Here is a 26930-nt window from a genome sequence, read left to right on the forward strand (position 1 = left end):
TGGGCTTATTTAGTTTGCAGAAGAGAAGAGTGAGGGGTGATTTGATAGCAGCCTTCAACTTCCTGAAGGGGAGTTCTAAAGAAGATGGAGAGAGGCTGTTTTCAGTTGTGATGGATGGCACAGCAAGAAGCAATGGTCTAAAGTTACAGAGGGAGAGGTGTAGGTTGGATAAAGGATAAACTGTTTCACCGGGGCTACGTCTACACATGCACGCTACATCGAAATAGGCTATTTCGATGAATAACGTCTACACGTCCTCCAGGGCTGGCAACATCGACGTTCAACTTCAACGTTGGGCAGCACCACATCGAAATAGGCACTGCGAGGGAACGTCTACACGCCAAAGTAGCACACGTGGAAATAAGGGTGCCAGGAACAGCTGCAGACAGGGTCACAGGGCGGACTCAACAGCAAGCCGCTCCCTTAAAGGGCCCCTCCCAGACACACTTGCACTAAACAGCACAAGATCCACAGAGCCGACAACTGGTTGCAGACCCTGTGCACGCAGCATGGATCCCCAGCTGCTGCAGCAGCAGCAGCCAGAAGCCCTGGGCTAAGGGCTGCTGCACACGGTGACCATAGAGCCCCGCAGGGGCTGGAGAGAGAGAGAGTCTCTCAACCCCTCAGCTGATGTCTTCCATGGTGGACCCCGCTATTTCGATGTGGCGGGACGCGGATCGGCTACATGTGCCCTACTTCGACGTTCAACTTCGAAGTAGGGCGCTATTCCCATTCCCTCATGGGGTTAGTGACTTCGACGTCTTGGCGCCTAACATCGATTTCAACTTCGAAATAGCGCCCAACACGTGTAGCTGTGACGGGCGCTATTTCGAAGTTGGCGCCGCTACTTCGAAGTAGCGTGCACGTGTAGACGCGGCCCAGGAGAGCGGCGAAGTACTGGAATATGTTACCTAGAGGTTTTTAAGTCCTGGCTTGACGAAGTCCTGGCTGGGATGATTTAGCTGGGTTGATCCTGCTTTTGGCAGGGGGATGGGTGTGGTGACCTCTTGAGGTCCCTTCCAGCCTAAGGAGTCTATGATTCCATGAACTCTTCTGCTGCTCCCAGAGCAGTGCACCTCTTCTCCCCGCTTGCCATCAGCTCCAGCTCTACTGAACCCGTTCTGTCATAGCTTGACTGGTTTTTCTGAGCCAGACTGGATGGAGTTGGATATGACTTTCCTACGCAGTGAGAGTGTTGTGGTTTCTCTCCGGTTATTGCAAATGTAAAGGTCACTCTTCCCCACTACCTACGGTCACAGTCTGGATCCCAAGCCATACCCTCCATGTCCTCCCGCATATGACCCTTCTCCTGAGCCATGATTCTGTTACCCTGGGATCTTGCTAATGCCCGAAGACCTATATGCTTGGCCCTACCTGGCCTCCTGAGAACCCTCACCAGAACCAAGGGGTACCACCTCTACTATCTTCCCCACCATCCCCTGGTAGTGCTTATCTAGGTGGCTCCTGGCTAGCAGCCTGACAGAAGCCTTGGGCAGGCTGCTGGCCTTCCATTTGCCTCACACACTGCTCCGAGCAGCTGACTGTGGGGGCCATGTGTTCACTGTGCATTGTCTGCCTCTGGGGTGGGTACTTTATGTACTGCCTCTATCAAAAGCATGGTCCATGGGAAACTGGCCAATGGGAGCAGTGAGATTGTGCTGGGGCGCTAAAAACCGATCTAACAGACATGTTTTAGGAATAATGAACTCAAACTGTCATGATGCAGTGGAATGGTTTTGGCATCCAGTTACTGTAGGGTGTTGAACATTTCTTTTACCATTTCCATTACCTAGGTTCTCCTTTAATGCACTGATTATTTTTTTCATATTTACCTTCCCACCTCCAGCTTCCACCAGTTTCTGCCATTCATTTTGGTCTTGTGCTGGTCTGTTCAGGCTTCCAAGTGTCAGGTTGCTGACTTTAGGCTCTTTATTCTGGGAAACATTTCTCTATGATGCCATTTTTTTTCTCTATCCAGATGGTTTCAATATTATCTTTTGACGTGAATATTGTGTTGGTGGTATCAAAGCATATCCTAAATATGTGCATAGTCATTGTCTTGCTATATGTCCTGCTTTGTATTGGTTTTCTCTACTTAGAATTTCTGGTATTGTAATAAACTCTTTCCAGTGAACTCTGAGCATCTTCTGCAGGCTTTTACTTTGGAATGATCTGCATTTATTATAATTTGCTCCATGACTCTGCTTCACAGATGAAGATAGGTTGCCAGTGTTAAAAATGTATTTTTGTATCACTAGCGATCATTCTGCTTTCCCAAAACTTTCTAAGTTTATGAAGGTTGTTTGCTGCTTTTGATATTCATTGCTTGACATCTCTCATGGCGTCCCATCATTTCACTCCCCAGTTACTTAATACTTCTGATGTTTCTCCATCTACTGTGATAGTTGCTTTTGGAACTTTGGTATCTATAGTTTCTATTCCATTTGCTGATGAACAAAGCAGCTTGTTTTGCTTTGTCTGCAGAAAGCTGGATCCTTTCTTTCATTAAAGCTGTGTGTTGTACATAACAGGACAATGTCACTAGCAAAAATAAGGTCACCCAATTGTTTTTTTTTTATCATTTGTACATAAAATTCCATGCTTGTCTTCTGCTGTTACTTTCCTTATGATACATGATACAATACCAATGCAAAAAGTACTGGGGATACAACATTCCTTTGCTTTACTCACATTGTCTCTGCAAATCATTATCTCATATTGTCATAATCAATGACTGTATGTTCAGCATTATCGTGCATGTCTTTGATTACTCTCGCTGGTATCCAGAGTAAATTTCTGAAGACAGTCTCTGTCAGAAGTTTTCAAGAAATCTGTAACATTTATCAGAAGAGGTGCTTCTACTCTGCTTTTGGGCCATGATATAACTGATGACCACAGTCTGGTCTACACATGATCTAAGTCATCTAAAGCCTATTTGCCCCTCTCTGTTGAAAATATGTTTATTTTTTATATGTTCCAGGATGGTGTTGGATATGATTTTCCTAGGCTATGAGAGTACTGTGATTTCTTTCCAGTTATTGCAGTTGTTAGGGTCATTCTTCTTTGGCAGTACTGCTGTGAGTCCTCTCTTCCCCTGTGTTGGGGTCTTCGCGTCTTTCCATAGTCTATTCAAAATCACAAGGGAGGTCTGGAGAGCTAGTTTGTCACTTGCTTTAAATATCTTTCCAGTAAGATCCTCTCCAGCTGTTTTCCCACTGTGAGTTTATTGATGCTTTTTCTACTTTTCCCCCCATTATAGTTGCTCTTACAACAATACCCAGCATTGGTGGAAGCTCACATATATTACCAGTAGTTTGCTTGGGCTTGGTCTTTTTAAAACAGCCTGAGTGTGGTCAGCTCATCTTGTCCTTTTGTTGTTGTTCTGCAATAACTCTTCCCAGTTACATCTTCGGTAGTGCCTCTGGCACTGTTAGTTTCATGTTAGCTGTTAGATTATCTTACACAAAGTGTAAAATCACCTCTTCAGCTACCATCCTCCAATCTTGATGCTCTCTGTCAGTATGAACTTTTTATCTCTTCTTGCGTTCCTTTTTACCTCTCTGTCTTCAGTCTGTATTCTTCTTGCCACTTGCATACCTCTTCACGTTGTTTAGCATTCCCAAGGCTATATGTACACGACCCAGAAGATCGACCCACTAAGGGTCAATCTTCTGAGGTTCAATTTCGCACATCTGGTAGGGATGCGCAAAATTGACCTATCGGGTCGATAATTGACCCCTGTACTACTTATGTCTTGAAACTCTCCTGTCGACTTTCTTCAGTGAGGATGGCCAGGTAAGTGGATTGCAGATAAGTTGATTTCAGCTATGCAATTGCCGTAGCTAGAATTGACTATCTACAATTAACTTACTTTCCCTAGTGTAGACATAACCTAAGCTTTTGCTTTATACTTCTCCTTTCCACTGCTGCCCAAATAGCATTACTAATTCATTCTTACCTTTTATAGGTTTAGTTATTAGGACTGCTCTTGCACAATCTAAGTAGCACTGTTGGTGATTCTCCCCTCCTCTCCCCCAGAGTATTATTTTATTTTTAATTTTCTTCAGTTAACTCCATTGAAACACTGAATTTGTTTTTCAGTTCAAACTGAAAAGTACTCCTTGTGTTTGAAGTCTTTTAATTGTGCACCAGTAACATGCAGTGTTCCTTTGACCTTCATTGTTTTTAACTTGAGCTTCAATTTAATGACAAAGATTATGGGCCATGCCCACATCTGCTCCCCTATATGTAGGCACACATCTGCCAGTGAGCTATGACATTCTGTAAGTGAAGACATGATCTGTCTGATTTTTGTAGTGCTATCTGAGAAGTTGCATGTCACTCTGAGTTTCTTTGAGGGAATATAGTTCCACCTATCCCAATGTTGTTCACCCTGCAAATATCTACTAATGAGTCACCATTTTGGTTCATGTCTAATCCCTGCTGCACTAACCCATTACTTTATCCAATCTGTCATTTCATTTCAAACCTTTATGTTCAAGTCCCACGTGGTTACTACAGTGTCCTGTTTTGGAACCTTGCGTGAGCAAATCCTGCAATGAAAGGCATCTTTTCCCTCATCTGGTTTTTGGTTGCTTGGTGCACAGCATTGTATAACTTCTAGCTCAGTTTCAGACTTTTTTTTTAAACTAACTATTCTTTCATTGTCTGAATCCTATTCAGTCAATGCCTGTACTGCTTCATTTAACACTGGTATTGCCAGACCAGCTTTGTCGGTAATCCACATTCTTGGAGTAATGATTGTCTTGTTTTTCAAAAGGGTAGTTCGTACAAACCTTATTCTTCTGTACTCTGTGTTCCAAGGACAACAAGATGGTATCTACCTGTTTCTTCAAGTTTTTAATGGTTTCATATTTTTTTCTCACATTCCAAAATCTGATTTTCATTTCTGCTCTGGCACTGAACAAGTGAAGCTTCTTTACAGATGTGACAGGTGTGAGTCACATGAAGATGATCACTGCCACAAGCCAATATGGTCGTGGTGTTCATTTCTGGAGTAAGTGTTTTGTTTTATTCAATGGGATTACTAGTCCCATTCACACCACTGCTCCTGATGAATTATTCAGAGCTGTCCACTGATTATTGTACGGTTTCTAATGAAAGCAGGGTGGCTGGCATTCAGAAACTTATTGGACTCAGCGGAAAACATATTACAAATCAATATAGCCTAACTGTAGGTCATGGTTGAATCACCTTGACATTTAAGGCAGTTGAGAAGAATTGTAGACGTCTGCTGTCGAAAGGCTTTCCACAGGGCAGGTTGGATAAAATGATTTTTTTAAAAAAATCTAATTTTTAAAAAGGGATTTTAAGCATTAAATATGTGTTTTATATTTATACACTGCTAGGTCTTCACTTTCTTCCTTCCTTTCTTTATAACCTTAAGCAACTCGAATGGATATTGTAGACATGTCTTTAATTTCACAATTGTTAATACAATTTCATAGGGCTTAGAACTGACCCCATGTGGGGCCCATTTGGAAAAACACACACTCAACATTTCCCCATTTATGTTACATTCAGAGACTTAAGGGTTAGGGAGTTTTTTATCCATTTGATGTGCGCCCTGTAAAATTCATACTGTTCTGGTCTTAGCCAAAATGTCTTGTGGGACCAAGTGAAATACTTTACAGAAATCTATTATATGAACAGTATTACCTGATCAACCAAACTTGTAATCTCCTGAAAAAATTGAGTTAACTACCCTTTAATCCTTTATTAATAAAGTCTTATGTCAGTTTCTCCTTTATGAGGCCTGGGATCAATGTCAGGCTGACAGACCGATAATTAACCATGTCATCTTGTTTATTCTCTACTCTTGTTAAAAGCTGGCACAACATGGCCTTTCTTTTAATGTTCTGGAACTCGCCAGTGCTCCAAGACTTTTCGAAAATCAGTGTTAATGGTTCAGTGAGCTCCTCAGCCAGCCCTTCAAAACCTCTTCTGAAAGACTCAGAAGAGTCTTTCTGCCTCTTTCTTTCCCATGTCCCATAGCCACCACTTACATGACACAATTAAAATATATACCATCCCATGCACCATATATATATATATATATATATATATGGAGGCGTTCACATAGCATCCCTGTAAACCCGCCACTAGGAACCCAGGGTACATGCATATGCATTCCAGTAAGACCAGTCCTGAATATTGAAAATGGTCACAGGCCAGACTTCACGCTGAGGGATGTTGGGGAAGATGGGAATCCTTCCTTTGTGTGTACAGCATGATTGGAAAGAGTACTTAATCAGGGTTAATAGACTTTTTAAAATAGCAGCAAAGATTCTGGGTTTAATTCACAGATATTTTAAAGGAATCCTAAAAACTACTATGAGAGTAGAAGGATTGACTGGCAATCTGTAGTAGAAACTATTGCCTCCGACTCCCAAAAGGTTGTACTTAAAATAATATGTAGTGGTCCAACATGACAGATGAAATAGGAAATAAATCCTTCATTTGACACCTGATGATAAGAGATGTTCCTGAAAGACCGGGCTCAGAGATCTGCCAAAAGTTTTGGGCATGCTCTAGGAGACACAATGTTTATAAACTCTTCCCTGTTACAAGAAGATGTCTGGTAGGTGTGAATCCTGCAGGTACTGTAGTTGTCACCTGTGGAGTCCTGCAATTCTGGAATGAAGTATTAAATGTTGCTAGACAGAAGAGTAAGCTAACATTCCAGCAAGTCAAACTTAGCTTCTACATGGGTATTTTACTCAAGCCACATACAGATGTTGCACTAGCCAAAAAAAGCTGCTTGGAGGCATTGGACTGAAGGCCATGATGTTGTACCACACCCAGCTATCGCTGGAATGTGAGAACCCTCCTTTATTTCTTTTTACTTCAAACTCAGAAGAAACCATAAACTTTTTCTAACCTCAGAAAGCAGGAACTGTTAGGAGTGTGTGTTGTCCTGGATTCGCTGGAAGGGTCAGGCAAGGAATTTTCTGTTTGCCACATAAGCTTTCTTGATAAGCCTTAGCTTGTACAGATGTTTGTACAACAAAAATTAATTTAGTCAGAACAGGGTGCAGGTTTTTTTTTCTAACTTTTGCCTTACTTACAGGCATTTCTGAAGTAGTATTTGGTGTTTTGCTTTCAAGAGGTGTCTTGCTTTCCCCCTGCATGCTCATAATGGTGTTTACATTTTCTTTAAACAAGGAAGTAAAACCTTCTGTTTCCTGAGTCTTTTTATCATTGTGCTATGAACTCTCAACATCCCTTATTCAGGCACCTAATTTAATTGTGTTAATTCCCACATGACTAAAACACACCGCTCCAAATGGGAAGGAAAGGAGGCAACTAGATTACTCAGATCACTGTAACAAGCCAAAATGCAGCAGAATCTCTTAAGCTACCCGTATAAATTGTTACTTCAAAAAGATGGTGTTTCCAGGCTGCCCTTCCAAGGTTCAATAGCACAGAACTCTAATGAAGTGGTATAGTGTTCAGCTTTTCATTATGTTTTTAAAACCTACTGCAGCACATTTATTTTTAAGTGAGGTATTGGTTCCACTGCAAGCTGCAGGGCGTGAGGCAGGAATTACTGATGAGGGTTCTACAGGCAACGTTGTCCAAGTGATCAGACTAGATAAATGGTGAGTTTACCACTATAATGTAAAGCAGTATGTGTCTAGGACTAAATAGCGAAATACATTTCTACGAAGCAGTCATCCTCAGCTGGAGTAAATTGTCATAGTCTTTGACTTCAGTAGAGCTAACACCAGCTGAGGATCTGAGCTATTGTTTTTATTGAGATACTCACTAAGGTCCCAATCCTGCAACTGGCTCCAAACTAATGAATGATTGCACCCACACAGAGTCTGGTTGCAATCAACCTAGCTGCATGGGGAAGCTCTCTGTTTGGGGCACGAAGCAGGAGCTGATAACAGTTGCATTTGAACACTTGCAATAGATTGCTAGTAAGTCACTTTTACCTAGGTTATGATCATATGAGATTGGAGGTGATTAATAGATTTTGGAAATATTTATGTGGAAGTCTATCTTGTTCCATCTGGCAACAATTTTCTTAGGTTTCATGATTACAGAGGTTAGTGATCATAGAATGCAGCTTGTTTTCCTTTGTGACCTTTCCACTAATGCTATAGAATTCCATCAGACAAGCTTCCAAGCACACTGTTTGCAATACTGAATCTGCAAGCTTTTCTTTTCTTGGTCTGTAGTATACATTCATTTTACAAATTTAGGTGCACCTTCTCCTTTAAGCATAGCATGTAAACATTACAACTTCACAACTTTTGGTTCATACTTCTGCTTTTCTGAATTCCTGAACCAGTATGGATCCAATTTCACATGTTACTTGCACTGGCTTTTCTTGTTTTATGAATAATGAATGTCTGATGTTTTTCCCACAGGAAGGTTTTGGCGGAAGTGAAAACATTTAAGAGCACTTGCAGATGTGAAGAAGCTTGATAATGTTTATACATTTTGAAAGGTCCCTTTTGAGGAAAAACTACTGTGTACATCAAATTCCCAAAGGGGATTATTAAGGAATGTCTACACTGCAGCTGGCTGTGTTCCTCCCAGTGCAAGCAGACAGATGTGCTAGCGCCACTCGAGTTAGTGCACTAAAAATAGCAGTGTAGCATCCGTGGCTGCTTGGAACCCCTGGGGCAGAGGTTGGCAACCAAAATAGCAAGAAGAGCCTTTTTTTTTTTTTTTTTTTTTTTTTTTGAATTCGGAAAGGAACTCTATAATTCAAGAGCCGCAATGCATGTGAATATGAGGTGGTCCTTTAATAAAGAACATCAAACCGTACTTTTTGTAACCCGTTTCAAGAACAGTGTAAATACAATCATTTATAATGCAATACATGTTTCCTGCGGGATGTTGACAAACTTTTTACATATTCTATTTCCTCATACTTTAGTGTGTGTCTGTATCACTTTCACCCTGACTTTCACTCCCAAACACACTCGCTCACTCTCTCTCTCTGGTGGATGTTGGGGGAGTTTTCCAATGTTTTGAGATCACGTATCACTTACTATTTAGATGAGAGTTGTTCATTGTTGGGCTTTTAGATGTTCTCAGTTTATCGAAAATAATCAGGAGGGTTGGTGGGGTTTTTTGTTTGTTTTTTACTTTTGCAATTATGCCATCGGGAGCCATGAAGAAGTGCTTAAAGAGCCATAGGCGGCTCCGGAGCCACAAGTCACAGACCCCTGCCCTGGGGAGGTATGCTGGGACAGCCAGTTTGAGCTGTTGCCCAGGACAACCTCTGGTTATGTGGCTAGTTTTAACACACTAGCTTGAACAGACCTAGTGTCTGAATGTCTACCCACTCTGCAAAGCATGTACCCAGCTGCAGTATAGATATCCCCTGAGCGATATAACACACTTCTTCAGAAATATTTTCTGGTAATGTTTGAAAATGTGAAATACAGCATTGCAGACGCTGGCGAGATACCGATAAATATTTATTGCAGTTTTACAGGTGGCTAGCTGACCAGCAAGAGCTGTTTGGTGTTCTGTACTCTTGAAAATTAGGCCACTTTTTTAAATGCCTACATATATGTAACCCTTCTGTCAGGTGCAGCCAGGGCTGGATTTAATATCTGGGGGGCTTCTTTCCATCTCTTTAATACAGAACTGACTTGAGCACCCACCCAGTAATCTGGGAAATTCATGCACCACCCCTGTGTGCTCTGGAGAGGCAATGCTTCCCCACTTGGAAGCACAGGGTCTGAGTGTAAATTTGGGAAAACAGTGCAAACAGAGTTCATAAATGTAAACCATGAGTCAATGCCAGACCAAAAGGAGGTTGGGCAGTGTCCTTGTCCTCTCAGGCTCTTAAGTTTAGCAACCTAAGTATCCTAAGTATCCCTTCACTGGCAAAATCCTTCACTGCAGCCCACTCACAGTCGCTGCTGTTGTCAGAGCAGACCCAAAGTTCAGAGGTACAGATGCAAAATTCACCTGCCATCCTGCGTGGGGGAGGCAAAGAGGTGTGCTACTCGCTTCACGCATCTCTTGCTGTTCACCTGCTCGCTGCTGTCTGCTGCACTGCTGGCTGTCAGGCCCCATCTGTGGCTATCTGCCTCATGGCTTGGTGTATATTCCATGAAAACTCTCAAAGCACGTTTGATCCCGTCTCATGTAGAAATGTTCCTGCTTAAATGGGCCTTTTTCTCACCGGCCTGCCCAGTTCTATGCAGTCTGTCTGAACTGTAGGGATTCGGAGTCCTCCAAGCCTATTTATACTGGTGTTTATAGATCCCAGTTAGTTACGGTAGCTGTCTCAAAGGAAGTTTGGAGGCTTGAGCAGATTTGACTTCTTCTGATTCTTGGTCAACATAAGGAAAGCATGGCTGGTAGAAGCCACTGGTGAAGGCTTTGTAAGGAAAGCGTCTGCCCTGGGATGGATTAGGAGCTTGATCCAGTGTCAGTGGAAAGTCTTGCATCAGTTTCATTGAACTGAGACCTTGATGACTTATAGTGCTCATCTGTCTAATTTTTATGGCTAAGCAGAATTTTTTAGCATCAGGGTGTTTCTTCTCTGCTCCAAATTTATTACTCCTGCTGAACCCTAACCGTAGATTCACTGAGGACTTCAGTAGAACCTTTCCTGTAGTGATAACCCCATCCTCTGAACTACTTCTGTGCTGAGCTCTTTTAAGAGTAATATGTTCATGAGTAAAAGCTCTTGAGATCTAGACTCTGTTGTGATATTGATTTGACTTGACTTTGTTCTCTGTGACAGGTGATGGCTGTCAGATGCCAACCAGAAATTAAAGGAATGAATGAAAACTCCATTTACTGATTGTTTGTTTGTTTTTCATTCCAATTTAAGGTCTGACTAACGTTCAGTCATCGTTCCAAAGGCTGAAGAGCAAGGAGATACTTTTAAGGAGAAATTGCAAATAGCTGAATATATAAAACCTAAAACCACTCTAATCTGACACAACTGGAGGAGTAGAAAGTAATAACCCTAGGTGCATTTTTTTTTCTGGTGTTTGAGGCTGGGTTTTGATGTGGCAGGGGTATAAATCCTAAATATGTTATCTGAATGCGTCATGTGCCTAAATCAGCTTTTTAAAATCGGTAGTGGGACATTTTTATGACCTTAATTATTTCTTTTTCCACACACAAGTATGTGGGGTTTGAGCGCTTTTAACATAGGGTTTGTTTGTTTGTTTTTTAACTGGCACCTGTGGAAGCAAAATCTCAATTTAGTCAGAAGAAGGAGAGAGGTGTGTGTAACCAGGATATCCAAGTATGCAGTGAGGCTCCTGTGGTAAAGTCTAAGCCTGGGGTCATCTAAAGAAATATTCTCCTCTTGAACGCCCCCACTCCTGGAGCCCATTCTTCCTGTTGCTTAGTCAGTCTGAGATCCAACTAAACAAGCAGCCAGCCCCACAGGTGCCATTAATTCATGTTAGCTTCTGGAGCAGAAAAGACAGAGACCCAGAGAGGGAGAGGCATGTGTGTTACTTCTGAAGCCATTAGTACCAGGGGGGAAAACATCCTCTTTGACTCAGGGTATATGTCTTCACTTGCCACGAGGGGTGTGATTCCCATACCGCCTAGCCACACTGAGGCAGAGCTAGCGCAGGGGTAGGACGGGTAGTTGTGGGAGGGAGCCCCAGCTAGCAATGCTCAATAGGTTCTCACAAGGTCCTGATTGCTTTGTACTCAACCCGTTTAGCCTGCACAGCTACTAGGTGCCGCCCTTGCTACAGCAGCTTCGCTGTTTTGAGCATGCTGCTCCTTGAAGGCTGGGAATCACGTACTGTCCAGCTCCATGTGTCCACAGACCCTTGGCAAGAACTGCCCATTGTGGGCGGGTATCTCTGTCTTTGAGGGAAAATCTGATGGGAGAGTTGTGAGTGGAAGTTGGTGATGATCAGATTCTCAGTGGCTGCAGGGTCTGTGGGTTAGATTCACTCTTAGGTCCATGCCCTCCTAGATCTCACCAGGCAGAAAATCAGCCCAGGGAGTGGCAGGTGTAGCAGTACAAAGGACCCAGAGGAGGAGCTTTTTAGGGGACCAAGGTATACAGACTGAACAGCGCTGGCTGAGCGGAGGATGTGACCCTGCTATAAACACATTGATGTTGTGTCTCCTTGATGACAACCTCCATCTGTGCACCAGTTGCATTTAAATCCCCCTGCCCCACATGGAGCCACCTCATCCTGTGGTGAGGGCAATGCCTACAGCCAGCCCTCTGAAAGCACTGGGCTCATTAGCTTCATTTTTGGAGAAAGGGAGAGGATTCTGTCCATTATGAATCAATGTGGGTTTGCTGGGTGGACAGCTTTGGGGCTCCTGCAGTGAGGGGTTTGGGGGGGCTATAAGATGGAATAATATGTAGCCTTTTAATCTCACACAGTTTTTAAAAACAGGAAGCAGCATCATTTAGACAGGGTGACCATCTGTCCTGTTTTTCCTGAGACAGTCCCTTATCTAACCTGTCTTGGAGGCAGCCCGACTTTTTTAAGGAAATGGGCAAATTGTCCTGTATTTTGCTGGGCTCCTGTTTTCTGGCACCTGGTGTCTCAGGGCAGCAGCCTCCGCAGCAGGTAGCTGCCCAATTCCCTGGTGCCCCATACCTTGGGGATGCAGCTCCTGCTGCGGAGAAGTTTGTCCTTGGGGCAGCTACCCTCCTCCCCAGTGTGGCAGCCCTTGCTGCCAGGGATCCCTGCCACAGGGCAGCTCATGCTGCCCTCCCTCCACCAGGAGGCTGCAGAGACCCTATTTTTGGCACCCTCCCAGGAGCTTGTGGAACCTCCATTCTCTTTCATCAGAAGCCTGCACAGCCCCCATCTCCAGTGCCTCACCATGGGGAAGTAGCCCCCATCGCCAAGGAGCCCAGACGTGGGATAGCAGCCGGAGGCTGGTATCCCACATGTGCCATAGGGCAACGTGGTCACCATACGTTTAGCCTGTCTGTTCAGTTGAGACTCTCGTTTATACCTTACTGTGTACAGGCAGCATACGAAGTGTCATGGCTTTTCCTTGGTGCCCATGCATGGGGCAGAGGAGGAGGGAAACATTGACCGTTCAACTTCTGAAGTTTAGTTAATTGACATTTTGCTTTTAAAGTATGCAACTAACATCACACTGCATGTGGTTATTTCGAGCCAGGTTGGGGGTTTAAACCACAGGTTAGAACATGTGGGCATGCAGCGAATGCCTCCGGAATCATTTGCAGTGCCTCGACCAGAACTTAAGGGTAAAGATGTATAACGGTGTCAGCAGTATGTACACTGTGCCTGCTCCATGAGGGAAGCCTTGTACCAGCACTAGGAGAGGAAAATAAGCCACAAGCATTTTGTACACAGGTCGTGGGTGTGAGAGAGTAAAACAGCCGTTTGGAGAATGTACTTCATACAGAAGCAGGTAGAAGGTGATAATGAATAAAAAGGGTGTCTCAAAATCCAGGGCACATCTCCTCTTTGGCTCAGTGTTCAGTTTGCCATTTTATCCTCAGTCAGATCTTTCTTATTCCAAAGAGGAATCGGCCCCCCCAGTTTGACACCTTTCTATTTTTGCTTTTGTGTATAATGGGTTGTAGCTGGTGGATGTGTTCAACTGATACATCAAACCCTGACTTTGTTGGGTATAGAATTGTTTCAGTCCTGTACAGGGGAGAGAGAGAGAGTTTTAAATAATCACATTACCAGCTGTACAGCAACCTCATTCGATCTGCATGATGCCAGCCCTGGCTCAGATCCTACAATAAGCTGCATGTGAGCAGACTCCTAATGTCTTTGCAGAACCGATAGCTTCTCCACTCCGCTGAGCTACTTGCAGCATGGTGGTTAAAATTAACATGTGGTGCTTGCTGCTTTTAGGTCACTGTCAGCTCTAACCAAATGAGAGCAAAAGTTAGATATTCACGTTCAGGCCAGAGGGGCCATGAGATTAGTCTATCCTTCTATACAATCTAAAACAAATTTGAACCCTTTGCATAGTTACTGAACATTGTACAATGATTGTATGGTCTGTTAGACATGAAACTTCACCTCCAGAGCACCACCCTGTGTTCCTGGGTTTTTTCAGCATAGTGCCCCCTTTAGCCATTCTGGTCCACAGTGATCTGTTGTGTCCTATGGCCTAGTCTGCCAGCCAGGTCCCTCGCTACTCAGTCTGTTCACCTGTGGGGTTGCCAAGTTTGGTTGGAGATATTTTGAAGGTTTTGTCAACATAACACAACCTTTCATGAAAGTCTGTCTTTAAATCCTGGAGACTCCTGGTCATGCCTGGAAGGTTGTTAACCCTGTTACCCTTCCAGGGTGTACAAAAATGTCCCAAAATAGTAAATATGAAATGTAATGGCCTTTGAGTCCATCTTTGTGCCCTCTTTCATTCTTTTAATGCCTGTGCAAGCACTCTTGGTCTGGCAGGGAACTAGGTAGGGGAATGCCGGCTGTCATTCTCTCCGGGGTTCCAGCCGAAGGACAAAGCTTTGGGTAGAAAGGGCATGTTTCGGTGATCCCTCTGCCATATTCCCAAGCTGCTGCTACCTACATCCCCCTTGTCAACATCTTCACCAGATGTTTGGGCTCTGCTGTTGCTGCTTCTGTGATTACTCACCACAGATCCTTAGCCAGAGATGAAGGTGCTTTCTCAAGGACTGCTCACAGATCTCTTCTGCACCAGCTGGGCTGGAATTTGTGTCTCTGGCCTCTTGTCTTGGAAGAGACAGCTGCGAACCTTTTGTCTGCTCTCTTTAGCTGAACACCCTCTGTAATTAGCCTCCCAAACTGCATGGATGAGCAGGCCAGCCTTGTCTCAGACTATGTCTACGCTGGCTGCAGAAGACTGACTGCTTAGGTTCGATCTTCTGGGACTCCGTGTCTCGCAAATGCAAAATGGTGTGTTCCAGGGTCAACATCAACCCCAGAACTCCTTGTGAGCTATAAGGATTAAGGAAGGTCGACAGGAGAAGAGCTCCCGTCAACCTTCCGCCATGAAGACTGCCACAGAATTCAACAGCTGCAAAGTTGATTTTTGGTACGCAATTGGCATACCAAAAATTGCGTCGTAGCTGTCGACCTTCCAGGTAAGTGTAGACATAGCCTCGGTGCCTGGCCTCCCAGGAAGGGTGTGTTCCCTGATGAGGAGTCTGGCCCCACTCACTCTGCTCGGCCTTTGAGGAAACAGGGCCTTTCTCCCAACCACTTCTTATACTGGGGACTGCTTCATCTCTGTCTCTGTCCGTCCTTAGGTTCTTGTTTGCTGGGCCTTTGGAAAGCCTTAGAGGGCCATGCCCAATGGTGGGGTAGACTGGGGCGACTGCTATGCAGTTCATAAGTGCAGGCCACCCTGTTCTCTCTCTTTGCCCATCTGTCCCTGCTCAGTTGTATGCAGTGGGGATGACAGTCATTGCGAGCCCTGGGGGCAAGATGAGGGAGGTCCCTGCGCTGCATTCCTGGAAGGAGCAGAGCCTCGGGCAGGAGGGGTGGGGCTGAGGGCAGCGAGCCCTCAGTGCGGCCTGGATCGTGGTGTTGGGGTCCCCTGCTCCCTCACAGCTGCACAAGGCAGTGGAGCAGTCCTGCTGTGGCACTTCAGAGGGGCCCAGAGCTCTGTTAAGCAGCAGTGGCGGCATCTGGACCTCTGGGCCCCTTTTGAAATGCCAGAGCTGGGACATCTGCCCTCTTTACCTGCTCTGTGTGGTCCCCCTCCCTAGTTCATGGGCCTGGGCCCCTGAGTGTTACTGAACACTCCTTGAAAAGCTTGGTGGAGGAAGTTGTATGTGATGGGAGTGGTTCACACTTATAACTTGAGGATCCACAGGATTATAGAGATCATTTGTGCCCATTTATTGGGTCTTATAATAACCCTGGGAAATGGGGTAAATAAGTATTACCTTGTACCTGTTTTACAAACATCAAGTCAGGCACATAGAGATTCATCCCTAACTTTACCCCCCATCTTGGGCTGAATCAGGGACACAATCTAAGGGCCTAGTTCTCCAGCCTTGACTCTGACCACCTCTGACCAGGAAAGCCGTTGGTTTGCAGTGGAGTTCTTTGCTTTTACTACGACCTATAGTGTTGCTCTTTTATTCTGAGATGCACTGTATCGGTGGTGGGCAACCTGCAGCCCATCAGGGTTCTCTGTGTGGCCCACGAAATGTTTTGTTTACCATTGCTCATGCGTAGGGCTGTCAGACTCTGCTGGTTTCTGTCCACGTAGTGGGTTTTTTTCCTGCCCATATTACTAAAATGACTCTTATAAAGCAAGGGTCCATGAGGTGAGTGAGGTGTGTGCTGACTGCAAACAATATTGACTGTGAGAGCCGTGTGCTCCCACCACTCCCAATCACAGCCCTGCTACAGCTCAGTCAGCACACCCCGCAAGTTCTAGGTACACAAGTACAGTGAGCAAAACTACGCTATGCCACGAGACTGTCTTGGTTCTGACGATCTTGTGGCCCACTAAATTAAAGAAGGAGGGCCACTCATATGGCCCACTCGCTCGTCTAAGTTGCCCATCACTGGATTATATTGTTGTTTATAGGGCATTGGGCTCCATCGGCAAGTCAGGCAGTAAGGATGACTAGAACTCTTCATAGATACAAAATTTGTACCTGCATCCTCATTGGTATCCACAAAAATGAGCCGTGGGTGTCCGCAGTGACAGCTGCAGATGTGGATACCTGCAGATGCAAAGCAGATATCCGCATGTTGCAGGGTTCTAGGTACAATTTGTATTTGCATCCACAAAAATGAGCTGTGGGTATCTGCATCCACATCCACGAATGTGGATATTTGCAAATATAAAGTGGATATCCACAGATTTTCAGGGCTCTAAGGATTACCCTTTATTCTCGTCCTAAAAAGGACAGGTGGTGCCCCCAAGTGGTAGACAAGAAAAAAATAAAAATGGTGTTTCTTGAGAAACTCTACCCTCTGCTCTTAGACAGCAGAATGGCATAATCTGGAAACTAAAAATTAAAGGGAGAACAAAACAGATTATGAAACACACATGCGTATTAGGAAAATTTTATGTCTAACAAGCATAGCAGCTGAGCAGCATTTTGGCTGGAGCAATGCCTATGATCATAATGCTTCTGTTTTTATCTTGCAGGCCAAGCAGGTGTTGAGTGGCTGTAGTGATGAACTGACAACATTAACTTGTGGAATGAATTCTCATTGGATAGCCGTGTCATTTGTAGCTGGCCAGCTGTAAAAGTAGTCCAGCAAGAATTCACTGACACTTCCTTCCTCCTCTTGCTCAGCTGTCCTCAGCAATTGTTTCAATGTTTTCATAAAAACGTCCTGTTAATCCTTTGCCAAACTGAACAGTTCAGCGCAGCTGCCCTGAGTGTTGGTTTCCCATGTGTGCACTCCCTCTCTGAACATGGCTGGGGGGCAGGCTGACAGATGCCAGGGCTCCGAAAGGAGGATCAGTGAAGCCCTGTATGGAGAACCTAGGAAGTCATCCTTCCCATGATGGGATCCTTGGGTGTCCACAATGCCCATCACTCAAGAGAATGCTATGCTCTTCCTCCCCATCCTGGATCAGTGGCTGCAAAACAGCCTGAGGGAGGAAGTGGAAGGGCCGGAGCAGAAGCTGTGTCAGTCTGCCATTGAGAAACTGCGGGAGTACATACAGCTGAATTTTTCCATGGCTGAGAGCAAATTGCAGCAGGGTGGCCCTGGCATGTTAGACATTGAAATCTGCACGCTCTACCTGACCAAAGAGATGGGCAAAAATGAGGCTCTTGGCTTAAGCTTTGGGAACATCCCTACTTTTGGAGACTACGGAGAGAAACGGAGAGGAGGGAAGAAGAGGAAAGAGCACAAAGGCCCAGTCCTTGATGTTGGCTGTATCTGGGTGACAGACTTAAAGAAAAACAGCCCGGCAGGGAAATGCGGGAAAGTGCGACTGAGGGATGAGATTCTTTCCCTGAATGGACAGTTAATGGTCGGCGTGGATGTTAGTGGGGCAAGGTAAGGGGCATAATGCTTACTGCGGATCTGTAGTGCATCAGGATTTCTGTATAAGGCAATGGATTCTTTTAATATTGGTCTGCTGGAGCCATCATTGTCAAACTGTTTCTGTTGGTGGTGACTCCTTTTTCACAGCTAGCCTCCGAGTGTGGTCTTCCCCCACCCCAAAATGAAAAGGCAGAGGGAAAATTTAGTTTAATGGGGCTTGAGGTTGTCAGCCCCATAAAACCAACCACTTACAACCCCTATGTAACCAGTTTGTAAGACCTGGTTTGAGAGCCACTGTGCTAGAGGCTGCAGAGGGTCTTCCCAGGACAGAATTAGCTTATTCTTCTGGTTGCTTGTGGCTAGTTTGGGGCAAGGGATGAGGCAGAGTCTCTTTGGTTAAGGTGGGGAAGTATACATGCAGTGCTGAAACTCCTTTTCCTAGAGGGCAGAGATTTTGTGCCCTCTAAAATGAGAAGTATTTACCTCCAGCAGTGGATGGTTTAGATCAAAGAGCAGCAACTCCCAGCACAGGTGCCAAGAGCGGCACATCAGCCAATTTTCATCAGCACACAAGGCAGGCGCTCAGCCCCGCCCCTCCTCTCCCATGCAGCCGGGAACTTGCTCAATGCCATGTTGCCTGTGGATTAACAAAAGATCAGCTGATGCTACCAAGCACCACCTAAACGGCAAAGCTTTGCATCCTCATTTATGTATTAATGAAGTTGTTGTAAGTAGGACTATTAGTGACTGTAAAAAGTATCACCGGCACTCAGACCATACCTAGAGGTCAAAAGGTCAAATTTCGGCACTTTGCTTTGGAAAGGTTGCTGACCCCTGGTTTATAATATGATGTCCATGTCAAACAAGTCACCTACTTAAGCTGAGGATCTGTGTTCCCCCCCCCCCACCTTTTTTTGTTTTTTCTGTGTGTGGCTCAGCATAGCTTCATTTACCTCCTATGAGGATGTGTCATTTTGTACCAGCAGAGGATCTGGTCCAGTAAGTAAAATCCCAAAGCAGGGAGTGGGGTTTGGGGGGGAAATGAATAGACTTGTTATTAGTAATGTCATTGGAGCTGGTGGGAAAGAGTAAGTATTTTCACATTGGGGGAAAATATCACAGCACCAGCCGGAAAATGTATTGTTTTCACCATGTTACCAAATATGTATTTTTGCAAGCATGAAGACCAGGCACCAACCTCAGGCATGATCCTGTAAAGTGTTGAGTGCATTCTGCTGCCATTAGATGATGAAAGTCTTCACTTCCTTCTGGCCTGTCTACAATTTTGGGGAATCTGTCATCATTGTAATTTGATCTCAGCTGCTAATTTGTGAGCTTGAGCAAGTGTCATGAATTTACAGAGCCTGGGTTATAACCCAGCCTGTAAACAGCTACTGGGAATTTTCCCTCTGATGCATCAGGCTCCTACCACATTGCTTCTGTGACTGCTTCTGGACAGGGCCTTTGGTTTCCAGCTGCAACCCCTGCCTTTCACCATCTCTCTCTCTCCCAACAGCAAGCCTAACCCAGACCAGGCTCTGGACAGAGGCTTTTCTTTGACAGGGGAAACCAGTTAGTAGCTGGAGTCATGCCAGGCAGCCTTTTCAGAACACAGTAGCTTTTAGTTACCTGAAATACAGCATTGGAGAGTCCATAGCATGGGAAAGACCAACTGAAGAGAGTCAATATTGGTGGGAGCTCTGGTCCATGCTCGATGCTCTCCTCAGATCCCAGTTCTGTCCCTGGTCAGTTGGCAGCAGTAACCCTAAGACACAGTTGCTTGACACTTCTTGCCATAGTTATTCAGCCAGAGTTGTTTTTTTTCCCCTCTGCTTCCTTGTGGAGTGGCTGGGGGAAGTAACTTGCTGTAGGGTTTGATGTATGGTCTTAGAGGCATCCAGTGCCTCAGTAGGGTTTTCCATCCAAATCAAATGTGGCGATTCCAGCCCTGACAGTCCTAATGACCAGATCTGCAGGTGCTCGCTTCCTCTGGCCCTGGGGTGCTCAGCCCCAGAGGCCCCATTTCCACCTTGTCTTTTCACCGTCCCATCCCACAATGCCTCTTCTCATCCACTTCCATCCCTGAGGATGCCCCTGCTTCCGTGTCTCTTGCGTGCCATGGAACAGCTGATCACAGTGGTAGGGAAGTGGAGGGAGGGGAAGGAGTTGATTGGCTGGGAGAGTGGCAGACCTGAGGTGCTGTGGGGTAAGGGGTGTAGGTGGCTGCTGCACTCACTTTTTTTTTAGGGGTTCTTCAGGGCTGGTGCCTATGATTAGATGTCCCAGGCACCTACTCTCAATCTCCCATGTCTCAGGGAGAAAATTAGTTCTCCCCCCGGGGCTAGTGATGCCAGTTGGACAGGTACAGAGTCATACAGATAGTTTGTAAACCTATTGCGGCTATTTCCACATTCCTCACAGGTCATTTAATCTCTTTGGGCTTTTCTGCACAGTGGGGTAAAGTGCTACCTTAAAGTTCACTGTGGTAGCACGTGGTCTGTGCAGACCGGTTACAGGGTAATCTGTTAATGCACTTTAGAAATCACACTCCGATAGGATGAATTGCTCCACAGTGGAGACAAACCCTCTGACTCCCTTTCCCATCTAGAAAACTGCTCCCTTTTCCCAATTTGTGCCCTGTCTGTTATGATTGTAAACCCTTCTGAGTGGGAACTCCCTCTTTATGTAGTTCACTGGGGCCCTGATCTCAGTTGTAGCCACTAGGTGCTGCAGTAATACAATCAATAGTTTTAACAGAGAGAGCTGTGCTAGCCTATGTAGTATCAAAACAAAAAAGCAGTCCAGTAGCACTTGAAAGACTAACAAAATAATGTATTAGATGGTGAGCTTTCGTGGGACAGACCCACTTCTTCAGATCGTAGCTATACCAGAACAGGCTCAATATTTAAGGCACAGAGAACCAAAAATAGTAATAATCAGGGTTTTCAAATCAGAAAAATATTATCAAGGTGAGCAAATCAGAGAGTAGAGGGGTTGAAGGTGTGGGGGGGGAGTCAAGAACTAGATTAAGCCAAATATGCAAAAGAGCCCCTGTAATGACCTAAAAATTCCCATCCTAGTTCAAATCACGTGTTAACGTGTCGAACTTGAATTTAAAAGACTGTTCAGCAGCCTCTCTTTTCCAAACGGCTGTGAAAATTCCTCTTCAGTAAGATGCAAACCTTCAGGTCATTAACTGAATTGCCCACTCCATTAAAATGCTGGCTGACCGGTTTGTGGATCAGGAGTGTTAGTAGTTACAGCACCTGTTGAGCTCCATTGCTATCAGTAGAGGTGGGGAATTTCCACCTGCTATGAGCAGGAGGCTGATCATCAACTAAACAAATTGAGAGCCACCAGGAAGGTGGTGAGGAAGATGGAGCTGTGTCTTGCGCAGTATTAAGCTATCTAACCACTTTATGGTGCCTGCCAAATAAAAGGCCATTTCTCAAAAGCAGTGCTAATCTGTGGCTGAGGAATGATAATGTATTATTGCCCCTCCTACATAATGACCCGCTGTTTAACTCAGAGGTGATCTGTTGCTAGATAATGTCACGGCGATAATGCCACAATATCTTCCATAAAGAAGGTAATGCCTTGTAGAGTCTGAGACTTCCAGCTGTCAGTTTTTATTTTTCCACCCCGAGAGTTTCCAGTTGTACGGTTCTTTAAAGACACTGTAGCTAAATCACTAAGCTATGGAGACTATTGGTATTTAGAAAAATGTCCTTTTCCCCAGCTCTGGGGCTGCCAGCGGGGTGGTGGGGTGCAGGTAAAGGGGGCAGTTGCTTCAGGGCCAGGGGATTTAAAAGGTCCAGGGGCTCTGGGCCAGTTAAATTGACACAGGAGCCTTGTGCAATGCTGTCTGGGTGGCACTGAGGGCTGCCTGGGTAAGTACAGTGTGGTCCAGGTGCTGCAGAGGGCTGGCCACCCCTAGCCCTACCCCTTCCACCTGCAGCCTTTCTCCTTCTGGAGGTCAAAACCAAACCTCTACTTCCTGCACTCTGTTGCCCAGGGACTGACAAAGTCCGTCACCAGCTCCGTTCAGCTCAGATGTCCAATGACCTTCCAGAGCTGGTCAAGTCATGCCAAACCTCATTAGGAAACTGGAATTTCTAGATTTTGGCTGTAGGTGGCAGTTTTGAGTCTCTTCAGTTCCTAGGATCATTCTTGTAAAACCATCTATGGTCTCATGGATATTTTCAGCACCCTGGTCTGGTTTGCCCTGAGTTATTGCCATTGTTTGACAAAGGTGATACTAGTGGGATAAAATTTCATGGCATAATGGGACTTTCCCCACTTGGGATGCTGGTGTGGATGCTTGGCTTCATCTCCAAATAGCAAATGGCTCTCCTAAAGAGTACGTGGTGGGACCTGAACTCTGTAGGTAATGCTGTAGGAAATGCCTTGTCAATTGGTTTGGTTCAGTGGCCTTTTAAAACTGTGTAGTTTTCTCTCTCGGGGATCTCAAAACAGGGATAACTTCTACCCAGTGCCCACCGCTGTAAGAAGAAGTACGCACATGTGGTGGAGTGAAAGATGGAGTCAGCTTGTGGAATCATCGCTGCCTCTAATTAAGCTTATTTCAGAATTGTACCACTCAGTTTCTATGTTGCAGCAGCAGCAGCAGCAGCAGAGCCTGTTCCTGCTGGTTCTTCAGGTTTCGCTGACTCTGCAGGGCCCTGTTGTAATGGAGATTCTCAGCAGGGATACACAGGGCTGCCTCTGTGCTTCTCAGTGCTAGCCTGTGTTCTGGAATGATCTTGCTTATTAAAGGCAACGTCCATGTTTGATGTGAAGGGGCATTAATTTTGTGCTTTGATGCGTGACTCAGTTAGCATAATATATACATGATTCATAGAGTTAATATTCTGTTCGTGTCTAAGGCCAAGGTTAGCCTGGGCTGGAGTGAGAGAGAGCTGGGTTTAATTTTAGTTTAGTTTTAGCTTAATTTTATTAGTTATTGCTCTGACATGTGCGTACCAGAAATGCACCCTTGTTGCCTATGTAGGGGAACAATCACATTGCAGTCTACATAGTGCGTTTTTTCAGTACTTAGTCACTTGTTCTTTTAAAAATTTTCATAAAGAAACAAATTACAAAAATATACAAAGGTAATGACTGGCAGCTTATTTATATTTCCCAAATAGCACATATTTCACCAGATATTCAATGGGGGTAGGGTAGCTCAGTGGTTTGAGCATTGGCCTGCTAAACCCAGGGTTGGGAGTGCAATCCCTGAGGAGGCCATTTAGGGATTGGGGCAAATAGATGTCAGGGATGGTGGTTGGTCCTGCCAAGAGGGCAAGGGACAGGACTAGATGACCTCCCAAGGTCCCTTCCAGTTCTAGGAGATGCGTATCTCCAAGTATTTATCTAATATTTAATTTAATCAAGCAACTTTACAACTCAAAGAAACTGCAAGACAATATACAATGACATTCTTACACACACACACACACACACACACACACACACACACACACACACACACACACACACACACACACACACACACACCATGACATCCGCATTTCCTTTCCCATCAGTGATCATGATTGCACTTTAAACAGCAGCAAACCTTCTGCATCGTTCATCCAGTTTTGGCATAATTGTGTTTGTGGACTGTGCTGCTTTGTGGCCTGACTCTCTGAAGGAGCTGAGCAAGTCCTGTGAGGTCCTGAGCTCCTATTAGAGTCAATGGGTGTTCAGGCCAGTCAGCGTCTTGAGGGAAGCAAACAGCATTTCCAAGGATTGAGCCATTAATGGTTGTCTAGTTCATTTTGCCATTGTGTGATAGAAAAGCTGAACCTGCTTTTAATTTGTTTTCTATTTATTTAGGAAATGTTAACAAGTTTACAAATAGTTATCATGGAAACAACAGAAAAAACAACTTTAACATCTCAATGCTTTTTATTCCCTGGATATATCTTTTTGTTTAGAGAAATATTGTGTGGGATCATCAAATCTCTGTGTCACGTTACAGAGTGAACTTTCTTGCATCACCTAGCATGCATTGTTTCTCAAGATCTTTTTTAACTCTGTTCCTATTTATTAAATTAGTTTGTCTATCAAACATAAATATTTAGAAAAAAAATGGATAGATGAGATATTTATTGCAGACAAATATACTATGAGCAATGCGTTAATGGTAACTAAAACCCTGGGTCACTTTTTATGGCAGAACACACCAAGTACATATCTCACAACAAAAACTTCCCATTTTTTTTTTAAACCATTCATCTAATTTTGGGCTTTTTTTTTTTCCCATTAGGAGCTCTTAAGTAGTCAAGCAGATGAAAGATTAAATCTTCATTTCTCTGAGCAGGATCATGTCAGCTAGGAAGCCCCAGGAGGATTCCCAAAGAAGAGGTTTTGGTAGCGAATATTCACCAGTTGGATATGCTCATCCCTCGCTATATGAGCACAATTGATTCCCAAATTTCTGCTCATAGGCACAAACTCTTAAGATTGACGCTAAATTCCCATTAAAATACATTGAAAAGTCTCCAGTTTGCTCCGAGTGCTTGTAACTTGACACAAACTAGTTGAGTTTAGGTACTTTTCTGATGTATTTGAATAGTTTGGCACCAGAAATAGGTCGTAGTGTAACCAGATTCCATACTAGAACCTTAAATTTCATTTTTTGTATTTTACTCATTTAAAGTGAAAAAAGAAATTGAATAGTCACTAAAAGAAGTCAGCATGGATTGTGTGGTAGTTGTGGTGGTAGCTGTCAATTGGTAGTTTGTGAGGGCTCATCAGCATCTTTCTCTGAAGATACATCTACTTCCATATCTTTAGTAGGTGTAGTAGACCTTTTTGATGTAGAAGGTTGAGGATCAACAGTTTTTGAATGGAAGAAAAAACTTCAGGTGTGGTTTGTTTGGCAGCCTGTTTTTTCATTTTGTAAAGTTCACAATAACAGCCTAGGAAACATTTAGTTCACGCTTGAAAGCAAAGGGCTAGTCAGTTCAGCTTCCTGGCTCCCATAGTGGCGGGAGCTGGAAACCAGGGGACAGGCTGGTTTCAGTCTGCCCACAGGTTGTGGAACCAGGAATGTTTCATGTTCCCACCAGTGCAGGGGAGCCAGGAACCAGGTTAAGAGCAGGGCGGAATGTGAGGAGAGAGAGAGAGAGAAGGCTCCAGCCTTGGGGCTGCCGGTCTCCCCGTCCTGCGGCTGGAGCAGAGCCAGTCATCGGGCTGCGGGTCTCCACAGAGCTAGCCATGGGGCTGTGGGTCTCCAACTTTGGATCATTTTCATCAATATTGCCATTGCTGCTTCACAATATTCAAACACTTCAGAGAGTTTTTTATTGTCTAACGTTCTAACTACTGCACTGTCGTCTTCATCAGATGCAGCATCTTCATCCTCTTCACATTTTTTCCTGTTGTCTGTGTTTGAATGAGTTCTTTGTTGGACAATTTCTCCTTGTGAGAGTTTGAAACGTCTTGAATGTTATCTTTGTTAACTCCTTCGAATCCAGGTTCAAGTGCCAGCTTCACAATTTTTTCTTGAATGCCTTCCGTGACCTTGTCAAAGGCAATGAAGTCATGCACACATTTCAGGAGCAAGGCTTTTCACAGACCATTCATGTTTTTGAGTCACTTTGTCCCAGGCTAAAGCAACATTATCTATTGCCATTTTTATGTTGTATTTCTTCCACCGCTCTCATACTGTTGGTTTGTTTTCACTGTCAAATTCTGAAATGAGGTATCTTGTGACCAATTGTGAATAATATGCCTTGAAAGTGGCTATTACACCTTGATCGATTGGCTGAAGGATTGAGGTGGTATTGTGAAGCAGGAAAACCACTTTCATATTATTGGCATAATCTTCAGTGTTGATAGGATGGCCAGGAGCATTATCAATTATTAAGAGACATCTATTGTCAGGTTGTTTATGGTACTGTAGGAAGCAATAAAGGTAGCTGGTTATGTAGTTTATAAACACTTGTATTGTCACTCATGCCTTGTTGTTGGATCACCTTATCACCGGTAATGATGCTTTATTCCATCCTTTCAGTGCTTGTGGGTTTTGTGAATGATACACGAGTAGAGGCTTCAGCTTGACGTCACCTTCAGTCACCAAGGAGTAGCAGGAGAAGGTTTTTAGATACTTTAAACCATGGTGCTTTCTTTTCTTCTCTAGTAATGAATGTTTGAAAAGGCATTCTCTTCTGAGAGAGCCCCATCTCATCAAAGTTGAAAATCTGCTTGGGTGAATAGCCCCCTTCTTCAACTACCTTCATGAGCTCATGGGGAAACTTAGTTGCGGCTGTGACATCAGTGCTCGCCCTTTCGCCTGATATACGAATGCTATGCAAGTTAGCACAGTTCTTGACTTTCTCAAACCAACCATGGCTTGCCTTAAATTTAAGATCCTCCACACTTGCTGCTCCTTCTGGAGCCTTCAGCTTTAAATCTTCAAACAATGATGTCGCTTTCTCCTGGATGCTAAAGCAGCTCAAATTCATGTTAAGTTGATTGTGGCTTTCGAGCCCATGGGTCAAAAGTCTTTCTACTTTTTGCATAATGATGTCTCTTGTTCATGTTATATGCTCCAATTTTATACCACTAACAGAGCTTTCAGCAACTTCTTTCAGCTTATCTTTTTGAGAGAGAATTGTACTCACAGTCGAAGAAGATAGGTTCATGGCTGCATAGGTATCCCGGTTATGTTCACCTTTTTCAATACGCTCTATAATTTCTAGTTTCTGCGCAGCACTTAATGGCCTTCTTGCTTTCTTTAGTTTACCACAATGGGAATCACTTGCAATGTGTTTTGGACCCATGTTTCATAAAATAAAGATAGCGATTCAAGATGAAATGTATCACTGTAAGAGCACTTGAGAGGCACAAAGATCATGAACACAAGACCCATACTGATGTACCGAAGAGCATCATGGGAGAGCGTTACATCACGAGATACTCATGCAGGGCTTTTTATCCTGCCACCTTTTTTCCTACGACCACCATTTTTGAAACACATCTGGG

General features: G+C 44.4%; 1 protein-coding gene across 1 annotated transcript in view; it reads left to right on the plus strand.

The window, feature by feature from the left end:
* The window catches only part of LOC142013832 (PDZ domain-containing protein 2-like), a 99195-nt gene that overhangs the window by 66023 nt on the left and 6242 nt on the right, over nt 1–26930 (plus strand). The window contains exon 2 of the mRNA XM_074995711.1: nt 17080–17945. Within this exon, the coding sequence (XP_074851812.1) occupies nt 17467–17945 (479 nt within the window). The 5' untranslated portion in view covers nt 17080–17466. The remainder of the gene's footprint in view (nt 1–17079; nt 17946–26930) is intronic.

This window comes from Carettochelys insculpta, chromosome 5, assembly GCF_033958435.1.
Source record: "Carettochelys insculpta isolate YL-2023 chromosome 5, ASM3395843v1, whole genome shotgun sequence".
NCBI classification, from domain to species: Eukaryota; Metazoa; Chordata; order Testudines; family Carettochelyidae; genus Carettochelys; species Carettochelys insculpta.